A 21,321-nucleotide genomic window follows, 5' to 3' on the forward strand; every position below is an offset into this window, starting at 1 on the left:
TGTATACGCATAGGCACTCGATTAAATATTCAATTATGTGACATTATATTTGGGCACAACCAGACTTTTGGGATGCCCAAACGCTTTATTTTTTATTTGGGCAAAAGCAAACACAAAAGCCAAAAGCATGCTAATTGTAAAGTGGGCTATTTTTGAGCTTGGAGATTAATAAATCTATAAATACATACCTTGTGTAGCGCTCACACAAGGCATGGGGGGAGATTGCACCCAATTGGTCTTTTTGTCTCATGTCGTGCAAACTCTCTTCTTGCTTTTATGAAGCTTTTGTAGAGTTCTTTGTTTTTGGGGACCTTCCAGCATTCACTACGCACGCATACAATATCCGATTTGCATACCATGTCTTCTCCTTGCAACTCCTTCTCTTGCCTGAACTATGTATCATGGAGACCTAGCTTATATTCCTCCCCTTTTTGTTAGAGCATGTGTAGTACTAACCTATATATCTACACATGCAGTTCATCAAACTCACCCCCTTTTGCCCATATGGTTGTTATCTTTGTAATCTCAATCTCTATAATGAAAATATGATTGTGCCTTAATGGTAGAACATCTTGGCAATTACTAAATCCAATCACGTTTCAATCAAAGTATTCAATCCATTTAATGTCAATATGATTTGAGTTTATGTGAGGAACAAACCAAGGTTGTTTTTTTTAAAGGGTAACATGCTTACCTAAAAGCATTTTTTCATTTTGGATTTGAATAATCTATTACTTGGATTATGTGTGATTATATGTTTTTGTCTTCAATGCATTGATCTATAGTAGAATAGAACTTTTGATTACTTTCAACAAAATGATTCTAGACTATATAGATTGATCAACATGCCAACATGATTTAATAAACATGCATTAGATAGATGCTAGCAAGGCTTTCTACACATATGTTGTCACTGGTGCCAAAAATCTGTTGGGATTGTTACATCTGGTATAGAACCGTAGCACACATGTCAACAAGCACATCTATTACATAATCAAGGAATTGTTTTCCCATTTTCAATGACATTTTTGAGAATGGAGATCAGACAGCAATAGAATGGCCTACTTGAAAAAGTGAAATGGACCCAATAGACCTCTAGGTGTAGTAGGTAAATGAGTTGTATGTGTATGCCAAAGAAGTAGTACTGCATGTAGATAAATGGGCTTGCAATCTTAAAAATGAAACATCAAATTAAAAACAATACAAACCAATATCTTAGCAATAAATGTATAAGCAAGTACTAACCAAATTCATCCACTAGCAATCTGATGCGTTGTATCCAGGGGACTATGCTCTGTAATTCAATGCTCTAGCATTGAAGAACACCCCCTTCCTGCCTTTTATCTACTGAATCCTTTTGTTCTTTAATGAATCCTTCAATCTTAAAGGAGAAATTGGAGCCAATCACCACATTAATGCTAGACTCAACCAATTTACGTTTGTGAATCGTCTTCTTCTCGTGAAATCTTACCTTAGCTTGTAAAAGTCAATGCAATAGGGACGCATGCACAGTGTCTTTGGTACTAGGGCTTGTCTTTGCAACTGTGTGCATGTATGCATGTAGAACATTCTACCAAACACCCAATGTCGAGGAGGAGTAGCCCTCAATTAACCACTTGGTGTCATGTGATAGGGTTGTTTCTCTACCATGAATGGTCACTTGGTACCACATCATTGGGTCCCCTCTCATGTATGAACAACCCTTATTCGACACATCTTAAATGGCCCTTTCAAAAAATTATTTTTTCAAAAAGCCTTTAATTTTTCTTTTTTGATTTTAATTTTCTAATTTGTTTTTCATGTGACTCTCCAAGACATTAGGAGAAATATGGACTCTCTTTTTTGCCCCTTAAGGAGTGAATAAACAAATATAAGCCTAACCAATGAGAGAGCTGGGATTCCAGATTCATGTAACATGAATCTTCTAGCCATATCTTGGACCAAATCTTCCCTCAGCAATAAAATAAGGGAAAAGGGGAGTACAAAGCTGTCACTTCTTGGAAGTTTGTGCCTCGAATTTTCATTTTCTTATTTTTTATGTTTGACTTTTCTTTTCTCCCCTTTTCAGTTTCCCCCTCTTTTTTAGGCGGAACTCAAATTTGTCATATCTCTTTCCCCGCTTCTTCTTTCCTGACGAAATTTTACAGCCTCACTGTTTCTTGCCATGTCTGTAACCCTGTAAAATTTCATTTGCTTTGCACAAGCACAGAGAGAGATTCATGTGTTTCATGAGAGCAGAGCTTGTTTTACCAAAGCCCTAAGATTCTCTTCACAAAACTCTACAGGTATATTTTTCTCTTCCATAGATGTTCTATGGTAAAGTTTTATCTCGTTTGGAGAAAACCTGTGCAAGTTATGTGCATTCTCTGACATGTAATTTCTTTTGTTTTGATACTCTAGGAGTCTCTTACAGTCAATAATAGTGACATTTTGAATACTCAACTTCTTCTTCAACATCTTAGGGTTTCTCTGTAAACAAAGTTACAGGTATATTGTCTTGTTTTTTTGTTGCTCCACTGTTAAATTTTATCTCGTTTAGACAAAATGTATACAAGTTACATGCATACTGAGATTTCCTTTGTTTTTTTACTCCAAGAATCTCTGAGGGTGAAGAACAATGATTTATTAAGAACTCAACTTCTACAACATCTTTGGGATTTTGAACACTCAACTTCTTCTTCAACATCTTAGGGTTTCTCTGTAAACAAAGTTACAGGTATATTGTCTTGTTTTTTTGTTGCTCCACTGTTATATTTTATCTCGTTTAGACAAAATGTATACAAGTTACATGCATACTGAGCTTTCCTTTGTTTTTTTACTCCAAGAATCTCCGAGGGTGAAGAACAATGATTTATTAAGAACTCAACTTCTACAACATCTTTGGGATTTTGAACACTCAACTTCTTCTTCAACATCTTAGGGTTTCTCTGTAAACAAAGTTACAGGTATATTGTCTTGTTTTTTTGTTGCTCCACTGTTAAATTTTATCTCGTTTAGACAAAATGTATACAAGTTACATGCATACTGAGCTTTCCTTTGTTTTTTTACTCCAAGAATCTCCGAGGGTGAAGAACAATGATTTATTAAGAACTCAACTTCTACAATATCTTTGGGATTTTTTGCAGAGAAAGCCACAGGTATATTGCCATTTTTTACTACTGTTCCATGGTTAAATTTCAACGCATTTGGACAAAGCCTATATAAGTTATATGTATGTGTTGACCCAATATTTCTTTTGTTTTTGTACTACAGGAATCTGTCAGTGAAGGAACAATGGTCTTGCTATAAGTCAACTTCTTGTTCAACATATCTAGGGATCTTTGTGAAAGAAATTACAGGTACAATGTTTCTTTTTTAAATTGATCCATTTAAATTTAATTTCATTTGGAGATAACATTTGCAAATTATACACATGTTAATAGGTAACTTTTGTATTTGGTTGTTACAGATGTCTTCACGGAGGAAAAATATCAGTAGCATACTTGCAGTGGAGGTCTTCAATAGGAAAGATAATGGCGGTAATTGGATTTGTGATAAGTATTATAAGTTGGATTGGATTTTGATGCACCCAAGTACTCGAGGGAGTTTCAAGGTCAAGCGCAAGGATGTTGCAAACCCTAGCAAACATTGGAAAGGTAGAATTCTAGAGTTCAGAAAAGTGTTTAATGGCACAAGTGCAGTAACAGAAGTGTTGATTCAACATGTTTATACGCATAAACAAATCTCTGTACACGACGAGAACAACATTGCAAATTATAAACAAAACAGTAAGTTGTTAAATTTTATCATTGATTATTCTTTTGTATCAGAGTTGTTTTTAAAAGTCTTTGCAGTATTCTAATTCAGTCTTGTTTGATTGACAGCTCTATATCCATCGACTTTGCATGAATGGCAGAATGTGGAATGTTTAAGCGGCAAGATACATGTTTGGCATGAAGAGATAGGTTCTTTGATCTATGATAATACCTCTACAAGTCAACTTGCCACTCAAAATATCTTTTTTTATAATTCATTGTATGTGGTAGAAAGCCAGAGATTGCAGCATGTCCCATTGCCGCCATTGTCTAGTGGTGAATGGTTCATTGGTAGCTTGGAGTTGTCAGGAGCTTGCAAGTCGAAGATAAAATCTGACATCAATAGTGCTATGAAACCCACCACAGGCTCCAAAGATGTGCATCTTAATTGGTTTATTCCATTCTCATTGTTTGCACATTTGTTTGGTTCATGTGATGTTTTGAAGAAAACAAAGATTACTTATCAATGCAAGTGTCCATCCGAGGAATGGATGAGTCAGCTATTGGGTGAGTCTTGGGAAGTCAAAAGAACACATTTTGATGAGACGATTGAGTGCAGGGTCAACCAATCTGATATTACATTCAGGTAAAACTTTTTTACTACTTTGCATACCTTGATTTAATTGACATAGGTCTCGCTTAGATGAATTGTTATGTTAGTCGCATTGATCACTTACCATTATTTTTGTTTTTATTACAGGTATTTCATTGCTAGACAAACTCTGTGCATTCGCTTTCGATATAGAAGATGGCGACTTTTGCGAGGGGAGTGGATCAGCTTGGATCAAGATATCCGAGATGACACACATACAGCGCTCGTAGATGTGGTAATCTTGTGGAGTGGTCATAATCCTTTCGTAGTCAGTGCAGAGAGTCATTGGCCCATTTATTTTCTGAGACAAGAAATCCAATTAATGTCTAGTGATCCCCTCTACAACTTCTATTTCAAGTTAGATAATAGAAAAGTCAGGACTCGTAGTGAGCAATCCATGACATGTAAACAATGTGCTTCTCCACATATCCTTGAGATAGTGGAATCCTTGTAAAAAAACTTTATAAAGAGCGAATACATACCTTTTTTGAACTTCTGAGTACTTTAAATTTTAGTTTACTGTGATCCAAGCGTGCGATAATACATACTGTAATTACTCAATCGTGCAGTTAAAAATCATAATTAAATTGCAGGTTAGAGGTCTATAATCTAGAGAATATTGTCTTTGCACAATGATATATTGTAGCGCATCTCTGCTGCTCGTTTATTACATTTTAATATTAAATTGGATCCAAAGGGAATTTCAAGGCCTTTTAGATTTATTTTCTTTAAAAAATTATATATTTTCTCTCGTTAGACTTGAATATACTCAGCGACCCAAACATATTCGAGGATATAATAATGTAGAACGAAGCGTTTGTCTGTATGAGTAATTTTAACAGTGACTTTAAAGTACTGAAATAAAGAAACTAAGGTAAGAGTTTTAATTTGAAACTTTAGAATTAATAACTTTATAAAGAACCTTTATTTAAAACCCTAGACACATAAAAGCTATAACTCCAAACTCATTTTCGCTTTCATTCTCCACTTCCCTACACTTGTGCTCTCATTCCTTCTCTCTTTGTGTGCCATGGCTACCACTCCCGCCTTCGCCGCATGGATCAGTTCCACATGCTACGCGCACATAGGGGACCAGATATACCCTAGGTTTTGCGTGACCTTGAGTCTAGAGAGCTCGCTTTCCGCTGTAGACCCTGACTCTAGTATACTAGCATCGTTTTGTGATGTAGTGAACCCTCTCACTTGCTCTATTCCCGACTCCACTCTCAGGTGGGTTCCCATGGATTTTTTGTATAGTTTGTGTGCCGGATCCAGCCATGCAAAGGTGATAAGTTGAGCCCTGGTGCATGTGGGGCAACATCTCCGTGCTAGAGCAGTGCCCACCTCGTCACAGGACCACGTCACGATGGATCTCATTGAGAGGGATGCCGCCTTTGCCATATATGTTATGTGCACTGAGGTGCAAGAGGACACTGACGAGGACATCGACGCACCCTCTCGGCCACTATTAGAGTACTTTGAGAGGGAGCCTGAGGAGATCACTCTCGATCTGAGTGTTGAGGCAGCACAGAGCTTGGCCATTGTGCACCCACCTCCCTGCCCTGATGAGATGCCCACGAGCGAAGAGCCACCCCTCTCTTCTCTCCATGCTATCACCATCGAGGGGGTGGAATATCTACTCATGCAGGATGTGCTAGAGTTGTTGGAGCTTAGGGAAGAAGAACTATACTGTATCATGGTGCGTGATGCACCTAGTGATTTCATAGATTTTGATTTACAGGATGCCCCACCACATGTTGATGAGGTGGCTCGTTATGATGGCACGAGCATCGATGACATCTCTGCCATTGTGAGCATCCAGGAGCAGATTGAGGATGCGGCGCCACAGTATCAGATCTCTGATGAGGAGTTCGAGCGGTTGCAGGAAAGCCTTTTTGGTCCTCGACCCAACTATGCAGTGCCTACCCAGGAGAGAGACGAGGGCAGCCCAGTGGCAGGAGCAGACCTGGATGCTCCATTACAGCGGCAGATAGATGATGCAGAGAAGGTAATGTTCTCGGTTTCATATGAAACTTAACCAGTAGGGCCTCTAGGGCATCGGGAGCACACACATGTGTTTTTGTCGGGATCGGGCCCCCAGAAGTGCCCTGGCCGGAGGCTCGCGTCGCGTCTGGGGGCCTGAATCTGCAGATTCAGGCCCCCAGACGCGACGCGAGCCTCCGGCCAGGGCACTGCAGATTCAGGCCCCCAGACGCGACGCGAGCCTCCGGCCAGGGCACTTCTGGGGGCCCGATCCCGACAAAAACACATGTGTGTGCTCCCGATGCCCTAGAGGCCCTACTGGTTAAGTTTCATATGAATATGATTTATATATCTTCAGCACACTCCATGCATAGTGAGTCTGATACTGAACTTGTGTGTTGCAGGAGATTGTCTATATAGATGAGTTTTCATCTAGGCAGGGTGGCCGATCTGGTAGCCAAGGAAGGGTGCAAGACTCGGCATTGAAGGAGTATGTTGGGTAGCTTGTCAACGACATTATTGTATTTCATAAGACATGCTCCCTTGCTTTTGCAGAGAACTTCTTGAAGTTGAGGGCACTAACAAAGGCTGGGCCCTTCAAGACCATCCCGACCAACTCCAGCCTAGAGAAAGTAGTGTTGCTTCGACGTTCGAAGCTTCTCTACTTATTCACGAGTACTAGGTCTAGCCCACTTTTCTCCATGGTGGCCCGTGGCATGGTTGCCGGTGTTGAAGACCCCACTGTCATTAGACAGGAACTATTGGGGCAAAATGTATTGTTGCCTATGATCAAGAATAGCTCTGACCATGGGGAGCCTAGCTCCAAGAAGCCTAGGAGAGAATAGATGTACTTATTGCCTACTGATATCGCATCACTGATGTACTGCACTTTGTAATCTTCTCTTCAAGTAATGAAAACTGATGTTTGTTGGATTCGCGTGCAATGTAGTTTGTGATACGTGTCATTTACTGTTTTTTTTTACTTGAATGTTACATTTATTTATCGATTTATACGTAACACGATTCGTACCCTAAATTTAATACACAGTGCTTTATCGAATTCGTGCGCAACATGTATTTGTTCGAACGCATGTAACGATAACTCAACGACGTAAATAAAATAAATATCAAGTGACTAAACAAAAATAAGACGCGCCAAAAAATTTGTATTTGTATTAATAATAATTTTACATGGGGTCCATTACGACCAAGGCTTTACAAAATGTCTTCAGAAGCTACATTCCATGTGCTTTTGAGTTTGTACACCTCTATCCTTGCTGACCTCCGCGAGGACTATCTTTCCATCGCCGAAAGAACCTGACTATCCGCAGATCCCTCTCGGTGGCAGTGACCCTCCTTGCATGCACCGCTGCATAGACTGAGTCTCCAAATAAGTCGACGAGGTAGGCTTCAGCAGCTTCTTGTAGTGTGAGGAGGGCCTGGGTAGTCCAGCGATCCGGTTGTTTCACGCGTGATGTGTTTGGAAACTGGTTCCTGTTGTTCATGATCAGTATGCCCTCCATGATCTCCCGCACCAACTTTTGGAATGGAGCCTTCGGTATCAGGAGGTGAGTGGTCTTCTGGTAGTGGCGGATCTCGCGAAGAGCCACTGTGCCTGGCTTCCATCGACGCTTGCGATGCTGGCGTGGTGGTGGTGGTGGTGGAGCTGGAGGACGTGGCTGCCGTATGGAATTTCCAGGGGGGTATCTCCGGGCCGCTTGCTTGGTGCGTACCATGTCTTCTAGGAGAGAGAACTCAGAACTCAAAAGTGAAATGTGTAAAATGAGGTGAAACTTTAAACTTATAGCCAAACTTTTCAAAAACCCTAAAATTTCAATTAATGAATCCACGCTTAGGAAAAATATCACCAGTGCTCCGATTCACATGAAATTTTACCTGTAGGCTCCTCAAGGACACATCAACCATCCAAATTTTTTTTGGCCCCAACAGAAGCCTCTGGATCACCTGTCCGGAGGCTCGCGTCTGGGGCCCTGAATCCCCAGATTCAGGGCCCCAAACGCGAGCCTCCGGACAGGTGACCCAGAGGCTTCTGATGGGGCCAAATTTTTAATATAAATGAGTTTTTCTAATGCCCAGCATGAGGGTGAAGTTTCACCAGATTCCGATTTATAAATTTGACGATTCAATCTTTTTTTGAAAATGCGTTAACTGCATTATACTGCACTGATAATGTATTGTCAACCTCGCAACTGTAGATTAAATGTATTGATAATAAGTGTGTGCAACTGCAGATTAAATGTATTGTCAACCTCGCAATGCGAAACATTGGAAACTTAAAAATTGACAAAAAATAAATCATGGGTAAAATGGAATATCGCATCAGATATACTGTTGCCAAACCACTAAATATAGTAAGGATATAGTGCATCGGCCCATGTACAACTGATCACCGACGTGTACGTGGTTGCACATTGAATTTATCCTCAACAAAACTACTTACAAAATTGGAAACTTGAAAATTCACACAATGCGAAACATGGTCAAAATAGAATATCACATATTGGATTTAGCATTGCGAAACTATGAAATACACGGTAGATAGTGCATCGCACCAAGTACGACTAGAGCTAGGGAAAATTTAGCTCCATTTTGCAGGCCACTACTATCAAATACTTGAAGGTCTATTGGAAAGATAACCCAAAACTAAGATCCTCACAATCTACAATCAAACCTGAGCTAAAAACATAGATCCAATTACAAGGTAGCTTCTCAAAGCATATTGTTGACATTAAGATTAAATGCATCCTTGTTATTGCGGATCCTGCGAACAAGAACCAGATCTATGGGCTTAATAGTGATACGTCGGGCATGAATGGCTAAAAGTTGACCATCACTCATTAGATCAATCAAGTAGCTTTCAACTGCTTCTTGGAGAGCAAGCAAGGCTTGGCTTGACCATCGCCCCACATTCCTTGCCTGGTTCCTCGAAAAGAACTTGTGATGATGCCCTGACTGTAGATCTTGCAGTATTTCTCGCACCAACCTGGAGAATGGTGCCTTAGGAATAATCAAGTCGGCACTCTTCTGGAATTTCCTTATCTCGCGTAGCGCAGCTGTGCCTGGTCTCCATCTTCGCTTTTTATGTGTTGGAGGGCGTGTATTACGAGTTGGAGCAGTAGTGGGAGGTGGAGCAGCTGGAGCATGTGGACCACCATTTCTGGACAATGGCGAACCATCATTATCGACCATACTAGGGCCACCATTGTTGGCCACAGTAGCGCCACCATTATTGGCTGCAGTAGGGCCACCGTTATCGGTCACCAGGGGATCTTTGTCACTCACAGTACGCTCACTAGATTCGGAAGAGTGTTGAGCTCTTGCTCTCGCAGGCGCCTTTTTGATAGGAAGCTTGGAACGTGCCATGGCTGTGATAATGAAGGATAGAAAGGTGGAGGGTAGAGTGGAGAGCAATGGGAAAAAATGAAAGGAGAGACGACTTAAATACGAAACTTTCAAACTTACTGTGGTGTAAATGAATTTTAAATTTATCATTTCATTTCATTTCTCCACCCCATCCCTACCTCTCTCTATCTCCTGACACCCCCCTCATGCCCCCCCTCTCTCTCTAGGCCAATGAATGTTCCAATGTTTAGAATTTTCATATCTTTGTCTTAGGATTTCAAAATGGACTTTTCATAATTAAAAAACAAAGTTCGAAATCGACTTTGAAAAATATAGTGACAAACCTTTGAAATTTTAAAGAAAATTTATAAGACATCTCATGTTAGAGATATGAGTATTGATGTGTCATATCCTTGGGACTTGTGCTCTCTTGTGGACTCTAAATGCATCAAAATTATTATCTTTATCTAGGTCTCCATTTTTTGCCATCTCTCTCTTGGGTTGCCAACCATTCTGCGTGCCGTTGTCTAGCTGTGCTGTTTTCATATCTTGCTTTTCTCACTTCATATATTGCCCTACTTATAGATTCTGCTTGAGATGTTTTGGACTTCTTTTCTTTTTCCTCGTATCGTATCTCTAGTCTCCTATACCACCATTGGAATAATTGCCTCATAGAATTGGAATCATTGATGCCACCTCCATGATCAGTTGCCTTTTGAAAAGCACAGCGAGCTTGCCAGTGAGATCTTTCCATGCCTTGAGTTGACCATATTGCCAAACTTCCTTGATCTGCAAAGTATGGACCATGTGCTTCAAGTATATGCTGCACAAGAAAAGAGATTAGAAACACAAAGTAATTCGAAATGATGATTTTTTTTTGCAATGGTGATAACACTGACCATGTAGTGTGTTATGCTATTTGTAGTCCATGCCTCCACCATGGACTTATGAAATTTAGCAGCTGTCTCTTTAAATGCATTGGCATCACCATCCATAAACCCCAACTTCTGTAAGAGAGCTGCTAATCTATCTAGGTGTATCCACACTTCTGCCTTCGCAATCCTCGTTCGTCCCCCATTGCTCCAATCTGAAACAGCAAGGTGCAACTTTTTCCATGCTTCGTACTTCTCTGGTTGTTTTACTAGTATATTGCCTTCCTCATCTCGAGGTGGAGATAAAAACTTCCTAGCCTTGGGTCCGCCAAAGCATGGTTTACAAGGAACATTTCCACTCTTCCCCGATTTTTTCTCGTCCTTTTTTATTTCTACTTGGCCTCCGTGCAATCCAACTTCAGAGAGGACTTGTTCTACCTTCTTGCATGTAGCATCAGATTCTGACACGGGCTGCATCTTGTATGCAAAGCATATATATTCATATACTAGCTTCTCAATTATTCTAACCAAACAATGCAATGTGCAAAAGTGAACCCTTGTTAGTGGTATTTCCAAAATAGGGCACCAGTTTGGATCCACTGGAATTAGCATTCCATTTCTCATGACTTTCTGATCACGTGTCGGAGCACCCTGTTGTCCTGCCTTGGCAAGCCATTCTTTCTTTCCATCTTTCCCTTTCTTCCTAGTTTGCATGCAGTATATGCACGGAAATTTTGCATTTGCTGCATTTGATAAACCAAACATACACTTCAATGTTTTTAAATCACCTGCAAGATGCCATTCAACTTGATAGTCCCCAAACCCCTCAACATGTAAAACTGCTCCATTATTTTGCTGTTGAATAACACTGGGTATATTAGTGAGGTTAAAAAAAACTTTAAGTACTTCATGGTCCTTCTTTGGTACTTCAAATGCTGCAAGCCACCATATTTCATTCTCCGATTGTACACTGAAGTATAAAGGATGTTTTTCATCGATGTTGGGATCCAATGCTCGATTCATAAGTGTTATACTCACATGCTCAAGTTTTTGCCCCTTGATAATCTCACTCTCATCAAGTTTGAGGACAAACTTAAGCTTGCCTCTACATTCTTCCATAGACATATTGTAAAACTTGACCATAGCAATCTGAACCCTACATATATCCAATACAAAGTTGTTGGATGCATTCAATACAAAGGCAACTTCTTTGGAACCATACTTCAATATGTGTGTGTGTTCCAGATGCGTAGGCTCACCAATTAGTTCTAAAACTTTCTCATTTAGTTGTTTTCGAGCCTTCTTCACGTGAAATGGTTTTGGCAGAGGCATTACTCGCTTAGTATTGAAGACTTGCTTAAAACCTGTATCCAATTGTTGATAGAGCATACTATATGACTCAGAACTCATTCCCACCTTGTCACATAATCCCTGAGCATCTGTAGCAGTAAACAAGTTGCTCACATCCCTAAGACGTTCACTAGCAACACCATCCACAATGTCCCTGAATTTACGATTTTCCAATGCATTTTTTACCATATTCTTGCTAAGGACTTTGGCAATAGTATCATTCTTTGCATGAGGAAACATATTTCTCATTGTAGTAGATTGAGCATATATCCGTCTATGATATTGTCCACTTCCTTTGGCTAATTGGCCAATTGGTTTAACGGATCGGATGCGCCGACGTGCCCCTTTGGTTTTTAAAGTGGGCCCAATCTCCAAAGTTTTTGTGAGCTTCCTCTCTATGTTTTGATTCTCCTTCTCCAAGTCATTGACTTTAGACTGTAACTCCATATTCTGCACGTGTGTAGCATGCATAGCATCTTCAATGACAGACATTGCTTGTTGTAGGTTCTGGTTCTCTCTATCCTTCTCAGCCAATAATCTATCCTTTTCCATCAAAGACTGCATATTCCCTTGTAATCTTGTCTGCATATTTGTCAAGGTTTGATGAGCCCCTGCTATTCCTTGTGTGACAAGTCTGCATGTGTATCCATACAATCCTTCATTGCCTTCACAAGCAAACTTTACAAATGATGTAAGCCCTTCAAATTGTGGTGGCCTTCGAGTGAGTGGATCGGGTGGATAAATGCACCCATCAACCCAAAGGTCCACATTTTTTTTCCCTGCATTTCTTTCTTGTTGCATCCTGCATCTTATTGCATCATCTCTTTCCACAGTTCTTTTGAACATTGGTGCATATTCATCCTCCAATTGAAAGTGAATATCTCTCTTTCTCTTGGTACATCCTGCACCTGCATTCTGCAAAAAAAAAAGTATGCAAATGTTAACTTGGATTAACATTCAAATAGCAGAACTACACCCCTTTGATTCACTATATCTGTGTTTTTTTTAAAACCCAGTTGGTTCTTGTCTCTTTCTCTTGCTTTCAGTCTTGATAGACCCTAATCAACCCCTAATCAGCCTGTAATCTTGGCTTTTAATCTACCTCTAATTAGCATCAAATCTTATCTTCTGTTCTATCCAAAATATTCTCTCTCTCTCTCTCTCTCTTTCTCTCTCTCTCTCTCTCTCAACAAAAATTCATCAAGGAAACCCTAAACACATTCATACTGAAGCTTGGCTAGTGGAAAACAATAACATCATCTTATCTTCTACCCTAATTTACGATCTGTCACTCTATCACTTATTTTCTTTGTTCATCTCACACAGTCCTCTCTGTCCCCCCCCTTCTCCCCTCCTCTCTCTCTCTCTCTCTCTCTCTCTCTCTCTCTCTCTATGAATTGATGCTTAAGGACTGAACAACAACTGTGAAGAATAATAACATCACAAAGATTTAAAAAATAAAGATACCTCCATTATCACTGGATTGCTTGTAGTATAGACTGTTGAAGACGGAGATTTCTTACTGCATATTTCTGAAGAGGAAGATGGCTTGTAGCAGGGTAGATTGTGTTGTAGATAGAGATTCTTTGATTTCAACAAATGGTATCAAAACTACTCCTCAATGCTGCTTCAGAAGAACTCGTATGCAAGAAACCATATTCTGGAGGGAAAGAGAAGAATGCACAAAATTTGGGACAAAACTAGAGCTTTCTGAGGGAATGAAAAAATGCCCAGAAATAGGTATATACTTGTCCAAAAAAGACGAAAATTTACAAGGAAACTCTTGAGTCAAAAAGGTGTCTCTGGGTAAAAAATAATCTTAAAATATGATGTGTACGTCATTTTATATCGTTTTTTAACTTCCGCCCTTTTAAGAAGCGAGAATGAGAATGATTGAAAAGTCATGAGGGCATTAAAGAGTCATGAGGGCATTAAAGAATGATTGGCTGCGTTTTTAGAAAAAATAGAATTGTATTTTTTTAGTTATGAGGATTTTGAGAAAAAGTGACCTTATCCTGCAGTTTGGGAATAAAATAATAGGTGAAATCTATTGAAAACACAAAAACGAGATTTTCTTGATTGTAGAAGATCTCTTTTTATAATATTATTTTGGAATCTCTTTTTAGAGAGAGAGAGGTGAGAGAAACCCCTTAAGGGGCAAAAAAGAGAGTCCATATTTCTCCTAATGGTGATGATTGACTGAAAAGTAGTAATTTTGATGTGAGGGGATCACACGAGGAAGGGAAAATTGATTTAAAAAAAGTTTACATCTTCCAAAAAAAGGGGAGACGGATCTACCTGAGAAACTTAAGAGCTTTGAAACAAGCTCTATAAATAGAGGCATTCTTTCCTAGACCTTTCAATGCAATCAATACATCTCACTTAGGGCGGATTCACAATGGGGCGGCGGAAGTGAGTGATGTGGAACTCCTTGTCCGGGTGGAAGACTTTACATTTTTCTCCTGCCGCCGCCCTTCAATTCACACGGAGACGGCAGTAGAATGGTATTCACACTGCCGCCGCCCCTTGAATTCACACGGAGGCGGCGGAAGCAAACAAAGTGATTTGGTAATTTGAAGGTCAAAACTAACAAAAAAATAGCAAATCACAATAAAAATTAACCGTAATGAGAGACCAGGATTACAATGCTTATAGACCAGAAAAACAAACAAGGTTTAACCATAATGAGAGAAAAGGATTATAAGGCTTATAGACCATAATAAGAAATAAAATACTATGTCCACCAATGTCAGTCAATACTGATGAGAAGTTATTACAAATCATGAAACTTGAGCTTCAGAGGAAGATGAGGATGTATCTGCATCGGAAAGATTATCACCAAAGAATTCTTGAACTCGTTTCTTTGAATGTGTCCTATACATTGATCTTGCAATGTTGTTGCGTCGTTTAGCACCAGATCTGAAATCATGTTGTACGGTTCTTCCTCCACAGTCGTCTCCTTGTTGTGCTCGTTGAATTGCATCTTCTGGTTGGAGGGGACGGATAGCTTGAATTTCGGCCATAGAAGTTACTGCTGTTCTTTGATCCTCTTCCATCGAACTGCCAAGTTGTAAGCACGCTTCTGCTTCACGCACCCAATCCATGTCAAAAGAGTCACCATGACGGATACAAATATTATGTAAGACAAGACATGCAGCTACAAGACTAGGCACGTGGTGAAGGTCCATATCACATCTTTTGAGCAAGATGCGAAACCTTGCCTTCAACATGCCAAATGCTCGCTCTACAGGCATCCTAGTGCTAGATTGTATGAAGTTCCAATAGTACTTCATGTGTGATAAGCCTTCCTTACATCCCTTAAAGGGCACCAACATGTATGGTCGTGCAGGATAAGCACAATCGCCAACCAAACAGTAATTACCCAACAAACCCCTAACACATCTTCGCCCGAGTTCACTTCTTGTGAAGTTCAAAGAGTCGTGGATGGAGCCAGCCCAACCCACATCATAGTCCCAAATTGAGCAATTTGATGCAACCGTTAATTGCAAAAGGATTGAATGAAACCCTTTGCGATTAAAGTAATCCTCATGGTTCTCTCTCGGTGCAATAATAGGAATGTGTGAACCATCGATAGCTCCTACGACATAGGGGATGCCTCTAATGGCCTCAAAGTCTCTTGATAGTTTCTCAAATCTAGCTCCAGAAGGCCACTTGATATACATATCTTTTAGGCCTGATGATAAGAAAGCTCTACAAAAATCTAAGATTATGCCACAAGCTGTGCTAGTGGCACATCCATATAGGTCACCTAAGACCTCCAAAGCTGTACCACTAGCTAGCCTATGCAAAGCAATAGATACACGAGTCTCAATGCTCAAGGTTTCACGCATATTGATGCGTTTTTTCTTCAATTGTGGAGCAAGTTTGCCACACAAGTATTGGAAGGTCTCTCTACTAATGCGAAGGCGTTTCTTGAACATGCTTGCTGAGTAAGAACCTAGCAAGAAGTGCTCAAGAAAATGTTTGGCCCGTGGATATGCCCAAGCTTTTCTACGGGTGTGCCCTATCCAACGATTTATACTTTTTTTTGCATGCATACATCGACCCATACACTCAACTAAGTACAACCACATTTGTAACATAGACTCTTCATCACTCATGGGGGGTGGTGATAGAAGCTCAGTAATCGCAAGAAAGCATAACCATGCAGAAAACAATGCAATTCTTCTTGGGATGGCCATGTCCACCTGCAAAAATATGCAACACACATTATTTAGATTTCTCATTGCTTACAACATTTCACACCAACACACTAGAAGATATAAATAACATTGCAACATCATTTTGATGCATTCAAAAATTCGACCATGGTAGCATGGAGGGCAGCTAGTAGATCCAAACGTTTGTTTTCGGTGGCCTCCTGAGGAATAGAAGACTCCTTCAAATGATCAAGTAGAGCACGCCTGTGTTGGCCATCTCATTCAAGGAGTCCTCTATTTTGGCAGGTCCCTGACGTCCTGATGGAGGTGTAGGTTGAACCTTGGCAGTGGAGTTTTGTGGCTTCCCCTCCTCATTTTCCTCATCTATTTGTGTGTCTAGGGGGTCATTACATGACACAGAGCTAGCATGTGATACACTCTTTACCTGTGCTCTATTGTGATAATATTCGTCTACGACATCAAACCATTTACAAGTGTATTTTCTATTGTTACCAGACACACTATTGTGAGCTTTGTCTACCCTGTATTGGCCTAAAACATGTTCCCACTTCTTCCTACATGCTTCGCTATCTTTGTCAAAATCATGATAAGTAGCAGATAGTTTATCTGCCACTTTTGCCCATAAATTAACCCCCTGTTTTTTAGGGTTGCTAAATTCATGGCTCATGCCACCTCGCACGTGGATTAGCTGATCCACCCAAAAATCTTTCCATTTTCCTTTGCTTTTATTGTCGAGGTCGTCGTCTTCGGTAAGGTCAACTGCTGGCGCCTTCTTCTTGGATGCCCTTGGCCTCTTGGATGAAGCAGACTCTTGCACTTCATCCCTGTGGTCTGCCCCATGCTTCTTTGAAGTTTTGGCTCGTGATGGTGTAGTTTCTTTCGTTGGATTTGGAGGTGAATTTTTTGATGGTTCGTGATGAGGACTTGGTGGCTTAAAAGCCACATTTGGAGGTGGGGGTCTAAAGAAGAAGGGAGAGGCGGGAGAGGGAGAGGTTAACATGGCCGTAAAGCCATGAGGAGGCATTGGAAAATGTGCGGATGAGAAGGGGTATTGTGATGGCGATGTAAACATTTGGGAGAGAGGTGTGTCATCCTCCATTTGAGAATCAAATGGTTGAGAGTGAGTAGGGTCCATAAAATGTACCTGAAAGAAAACAAAAAAGAATTAGTCATGATCAAAAATTTATCCTTCAAACAAAATTACAAGCATAAAAAAGAGAGGCCTTTGGTGGAGAGATGGGAGAGAGAGAGGCCAAAGAGAGGGCATATGGTGGAGAGAGAGAGAGAGAGGCCACATGGTGGAGAGAGGGAAATGCCATATGATGGAGAGATTTGCCATATGGTGGAGAGAGAGAGAGAGAGAGAGAGACCAATGCCATTTGGCGGATAGAGGGAGAGAGAGAGAGGGTGTATGGTGGAAGAGTGAGAGGCCATTTGGTGGAGAGTTGTCATGTAGAGGATGTAGAAGCCAAAGAGGGCCAAAGAAATTGGCAAGTACCTTCGAAACCTTGTTGGTTTGCACCTGCACATCACAATTGAAGCAAATGTGTTAGTATGCTATTGAATAAACCAATTGTGCAATCAATAAAAGCTTGAAAAAAAAAAGCTCAAACTTCAAAGGTGGTCACCGAAATTGCTTGATAGAAGGGCAAACAAGTCTTGATTTGGACAGAATTTCCTCACAGCAGCTTTTTCACAGTGGCAAAGGGAGTACAACACAAAGCTTCAATTTATAGGGAAAAAATGCAAGAGCTCCTTGAACAATGTGTAGACGTGGGAAAATGCAACCGTTGGAACTTGGGACGTGGGTGTTTTGGTTTGTTTGTGTGAAGAGAGAGACAAACGTTCATTTCTGGTGATGAAACGTTTATATTTTTGAGGAAAAAATTGAATGGTCAAATGGTGCCATGGTGGCTTTGGAAATATCGAAATTGGAAGGGGGGGGGGACCAATCAGTGGTCACTGGTCACTTTCAACGTTCATGAGTGAGCTGTGAACGCCGAAATCAGCGCTTGCGTGGCATCTTTGTCAGGCGGCAGCACTCTTGGGCGAGGGGGGGGTTGGTACAACTGCACGGCGCGCCTGCCGGGACGTGGCATGAGCAAGCCACTGCTACCGCCGCCCACTGTGAAAGGGGGCAGGCACGTGGCGTGCGCTGGTTCGCAGGATCCGAGCGGCAGCTGCTGCCGTCGGTCCTTGTGAAACCAGCCTTACATTGTTGGAGACTAAGAGGGACAAAGAAAGAGACCCTTCCAAATAGCTTATTGTTCCTATGGTTCCGAACGCCCCTAATGACTTTTTTAAAAATTAATTCAATATAACACTGCTTTATTTTTTAAAAAGGGAAAATTGCGTGCCAATATATTGGGCCCCTTACTCTCAACCTTTGCGGGATCTTTCAAGTTCGCCTTTCTTTAAAAACCAAAAGAAAAAAAAAGTTTTGCAAATCCAGAACGTTCCGACTCCCGAGCGAGAGGCGGCGTCGGAGTTTGCTTGGGGCCGAAGCTGCACACACACACACACACGCAAGCGCACGCGTAGACTCCGTCCGCTCTCTCCCCGTCTCTCTATAAGTTATCACACAGTTCAGGCCTGGGGAAGTTCCATAGTTTCTTCGGTCTCTCTATCCGCACCCTTCCTTCTCGACACACTGCTCTATTCTTCATATCAGTTCGTCAAAGACGAGGAAAAGGATTCATGGGGGGCACAGAGGCGTTTCCCGAGTTGGGTTCCCATTGCACTTACGAAGACTGCCATCTACTCGACTTCCTGCCTTTCAAATGCGACTGCTGCAGCAAGGTACTAAATCTATCCTCCCATCAAAAGCTCGATCTTGTTCCAACAATCTCAAGTAAGAGAACCTGGAATGCTTCTCTGCATCATGCAATTCATGCCGGCATGATCCACTGCATACAATTCCGGGTCCTCCTTCGCATGCAATTCTGAGTTTTCAAGACATCGATCGATCCGTCGACCGAAGACATGGAGACCAATGGGTTTAGGGTTGGATTAGTCGGTACAAGCTTATAGACAGTAGGGCGTAATTTAGCTCAAATCAAGAGGGTATCATCAAAGGGTAGGAAAAGGTAAACCATTCCTGCTCTGAACTTGACCTTTCATATGAAGGATGATAGCCGGCAGGATGCTCAAATATTTAGGTCTTTCAAATGAAGGACCATAGCCGGCAGGATGTCCATAACTAGCCTGCTGTGGTGCTGATACACGTGAATTTCCCAGATGATAAGATCCATCAAGGTTGCCCAGTGGGTCTGTTTGTCACAGGACACTGGCCGTTTCTATCCCGAGTACTGATTCTATTTGTTAGGCACACTGGCTTCATAGTCAGAAACCATACCCCACCTTCTGGGCCTAATAACTTGGGTCTGCTGTCTGTCCCACTGATATCTTCTGTTAGTTACTTATCCCCAATGGCAGGTCCGGATTTACTGTGGTAAGAAGTTTGATATATAAGATGATATATTATTAGTATATGAAGTTCATGATGCAGTTTTACCTGTCTTCTGTCTTTCCAGACCTTCTGCCTCGATCACCGATCCTATTCTGCTCATCAATGTCCAAAAGCCGGCATGAAAGACACCATTGTGCTTATTTGCCCTGTTTGCGCAACCACAGTCAAGAAAGTGTTTGGAGAAAGTCCAGATTTCACCCTTGAAAATCACATGGCGTGCGGCGAATGTGATCCGAGCAATTATGATCGAGTGATGAAGAAGCCAAAGTGCCCTGTGAAGAGATGCCGCGAGGTCTTGACAAGTACAAACACATACATGTGCAAGACCTGCAAGCGAAGGGTTTGCTTGAAGCATCGTTTCCCTGCGGATCATATGTGTGCTGGAGGGTTGAAAGCAGGGTCATCTGTCAACAACCTTGCACGTGATTTAATGAAAATCCTCTCAAGCAGAAAGGGCACCGAGTGTTCAACTAGCAGTGACAATTTAGGCCCAAAACAAATTGGATCTACACCTTCCAAGAGCTTGGCTGCACACTAAGGGCTGTCTTCTTTCATTGTAACATAGAATTCATTGCTGTTGTACAGCACTTTGGGTTGTAAAACAAAAGGTTCTTCACAAGACTTCTTGTGTAACAAAACACTTGTCACCAGGCAGGCATGACCGAATGTGTACCCCTGCTCATAGTTGCTGCAGACAGATTTTGAACTTGCATTAAACTGCTCTAGTAGAAGTTTATAATCTCATTAGTAGGACACCTTTTTAACTCCCATAGTTGGAGTGACACATACACAATGTCTCGATGACCACAAAAGGTTAGCTCAAGGAAGGAGTGCTAAGTTTAAGAATGCTGGAATTGCAACTCTATGAATAAGAAGCATGTTGGAAGGGTCGATTCTCAAAATTAATGCAAGGACACAACACACTATGAATGAGATGTATGACTCTAGATTTTTATCTTCAAAACGCTTGCACACACCACATTACATATGCTTGTCGGAAATGTAAAGTTGATGCACAATTTCTTCTAAAAATCATTGCATGTGAAGGGAGGAAGCTTTGCAATTGATGCGGAGTACTAATCAACCATAGATCTACTCTCTTGTATGCTAACATAGAATATATATGACTTATCGGATAAGACAATCGTCTCACAAATAATATTCGGTGTCCAAAGTTCTACCCTTTTGAATATTTTTCTAGGATTTCTTTTTTAACCTTGATCTCCACTAGCGTTCTGCGTGGGCTTCGCGCGCATAGAACGCTAGGCTGCTTTGCGACAGCTTCATTGCCTCGAAGCGGTAAGCGAAGTTGTCGTGCTATCGCATGGCAACTTCGCTCAACAATCCATTTCTCCTTTTCTCTCTCTCTCTCTCTCTCTCTCTCTCCCCTCCCCAAAATTCCCTATGTCTAATTTTCTCTCTCTTTCTTTGCCTTTTATTTTAGTTTATTTTTTTTCTCTCTTGGTTCTCTCTCCCTTTTTTCTCTCCCTGTTTTTTCTCTCTCTCCTTTTATTCTCCCCCTTTTCTCCTCTCTTTTTTTTCTCTCCCTCCTCTCTTTTTTCTTTTTTTTTCTCTCTTAATTTTCTTTGTAAATTTTTTCTTTTTTCTCTCTCTTTTTTTTCTCTCTCTTTTTTTTAATTTTTTCTTTTTAAATTTTATCTTTTCTCTTTCTGTAATTCTCTCTACATGTTCTCTCTTCTTCTTCTTCTTCTTGCAT

The 21,321-nt window shown here is 41.0% G+C and overlaps 1 protein-coding gene and 1 pseudogene across 1 annotated transcript; one reads left to right on the top strand and one right to left on the bottom strand.

The window, feature by feature from the left end:
- Nucleotides 1–16,254: 16,254 nt before the first annotated feature.
- Nucleotides 16,255–17,270, bottom strand: LOC148028718 (uncharacterized; annotated as a pseudogene).
- A 1,319-nt stretch (nt 17,271–18,589) lies between these two features.
- Nucleotides 18,590–20,589, top strand: LOC148028719 (zinc finger AN1 and C2H2 domain-containing stress-associated protein 16-like). The gene is made up of 2 exons (XM_087688597.1): nt 18,590–18,934; nt 19,669–20,589. Exons 1-2 carry the CDS (start codon nt 18,833–18,835, stop codon nt 20,140–20,142), a joined length of 576 nt encoding a protein of 191 aa, XP_087544723.1. The 5' UTR covers nt 18,590–18,832; the 3' UTR covers nt 20,143–20,589.
- The last annotated feature ends 732 nt before the right edge of the window (nt 20,590–21,321 follow it).

The sequence above is a fragment of the Lygodium microphyllum genome, chromosome 11 (assembly GCF_053477565.2).
Source record: "Lygodium microphyllum isolate KBCC chromosome 11, Lygodium_microphyllum_v1.1.10, whole genome shotgun sequence".
Lineage (NCBI taxonomy): Eukaryota > Viridiplantae > Streptophyta > Polypodiopsida > Schizaeales > Lygodiaceae > Lygodium > Lygodium microphyllum.

Coding starts and splice junctions, on each gene's coding strand:
- LOC148028719 (XM_087688597.1), top strand. CDS start 18,833: ATGGGGGGCACAGAGGCGTTTCCCGAGTTGGGTTCCCATTGCACTTAC. Junction 18,935..19,668: donor AATGCGACTGCTGCAGCAAG/GTACTAAATCTA, acceptor CTGTCTTTCCAG/ACCTTCTGCCTCGATCACCG.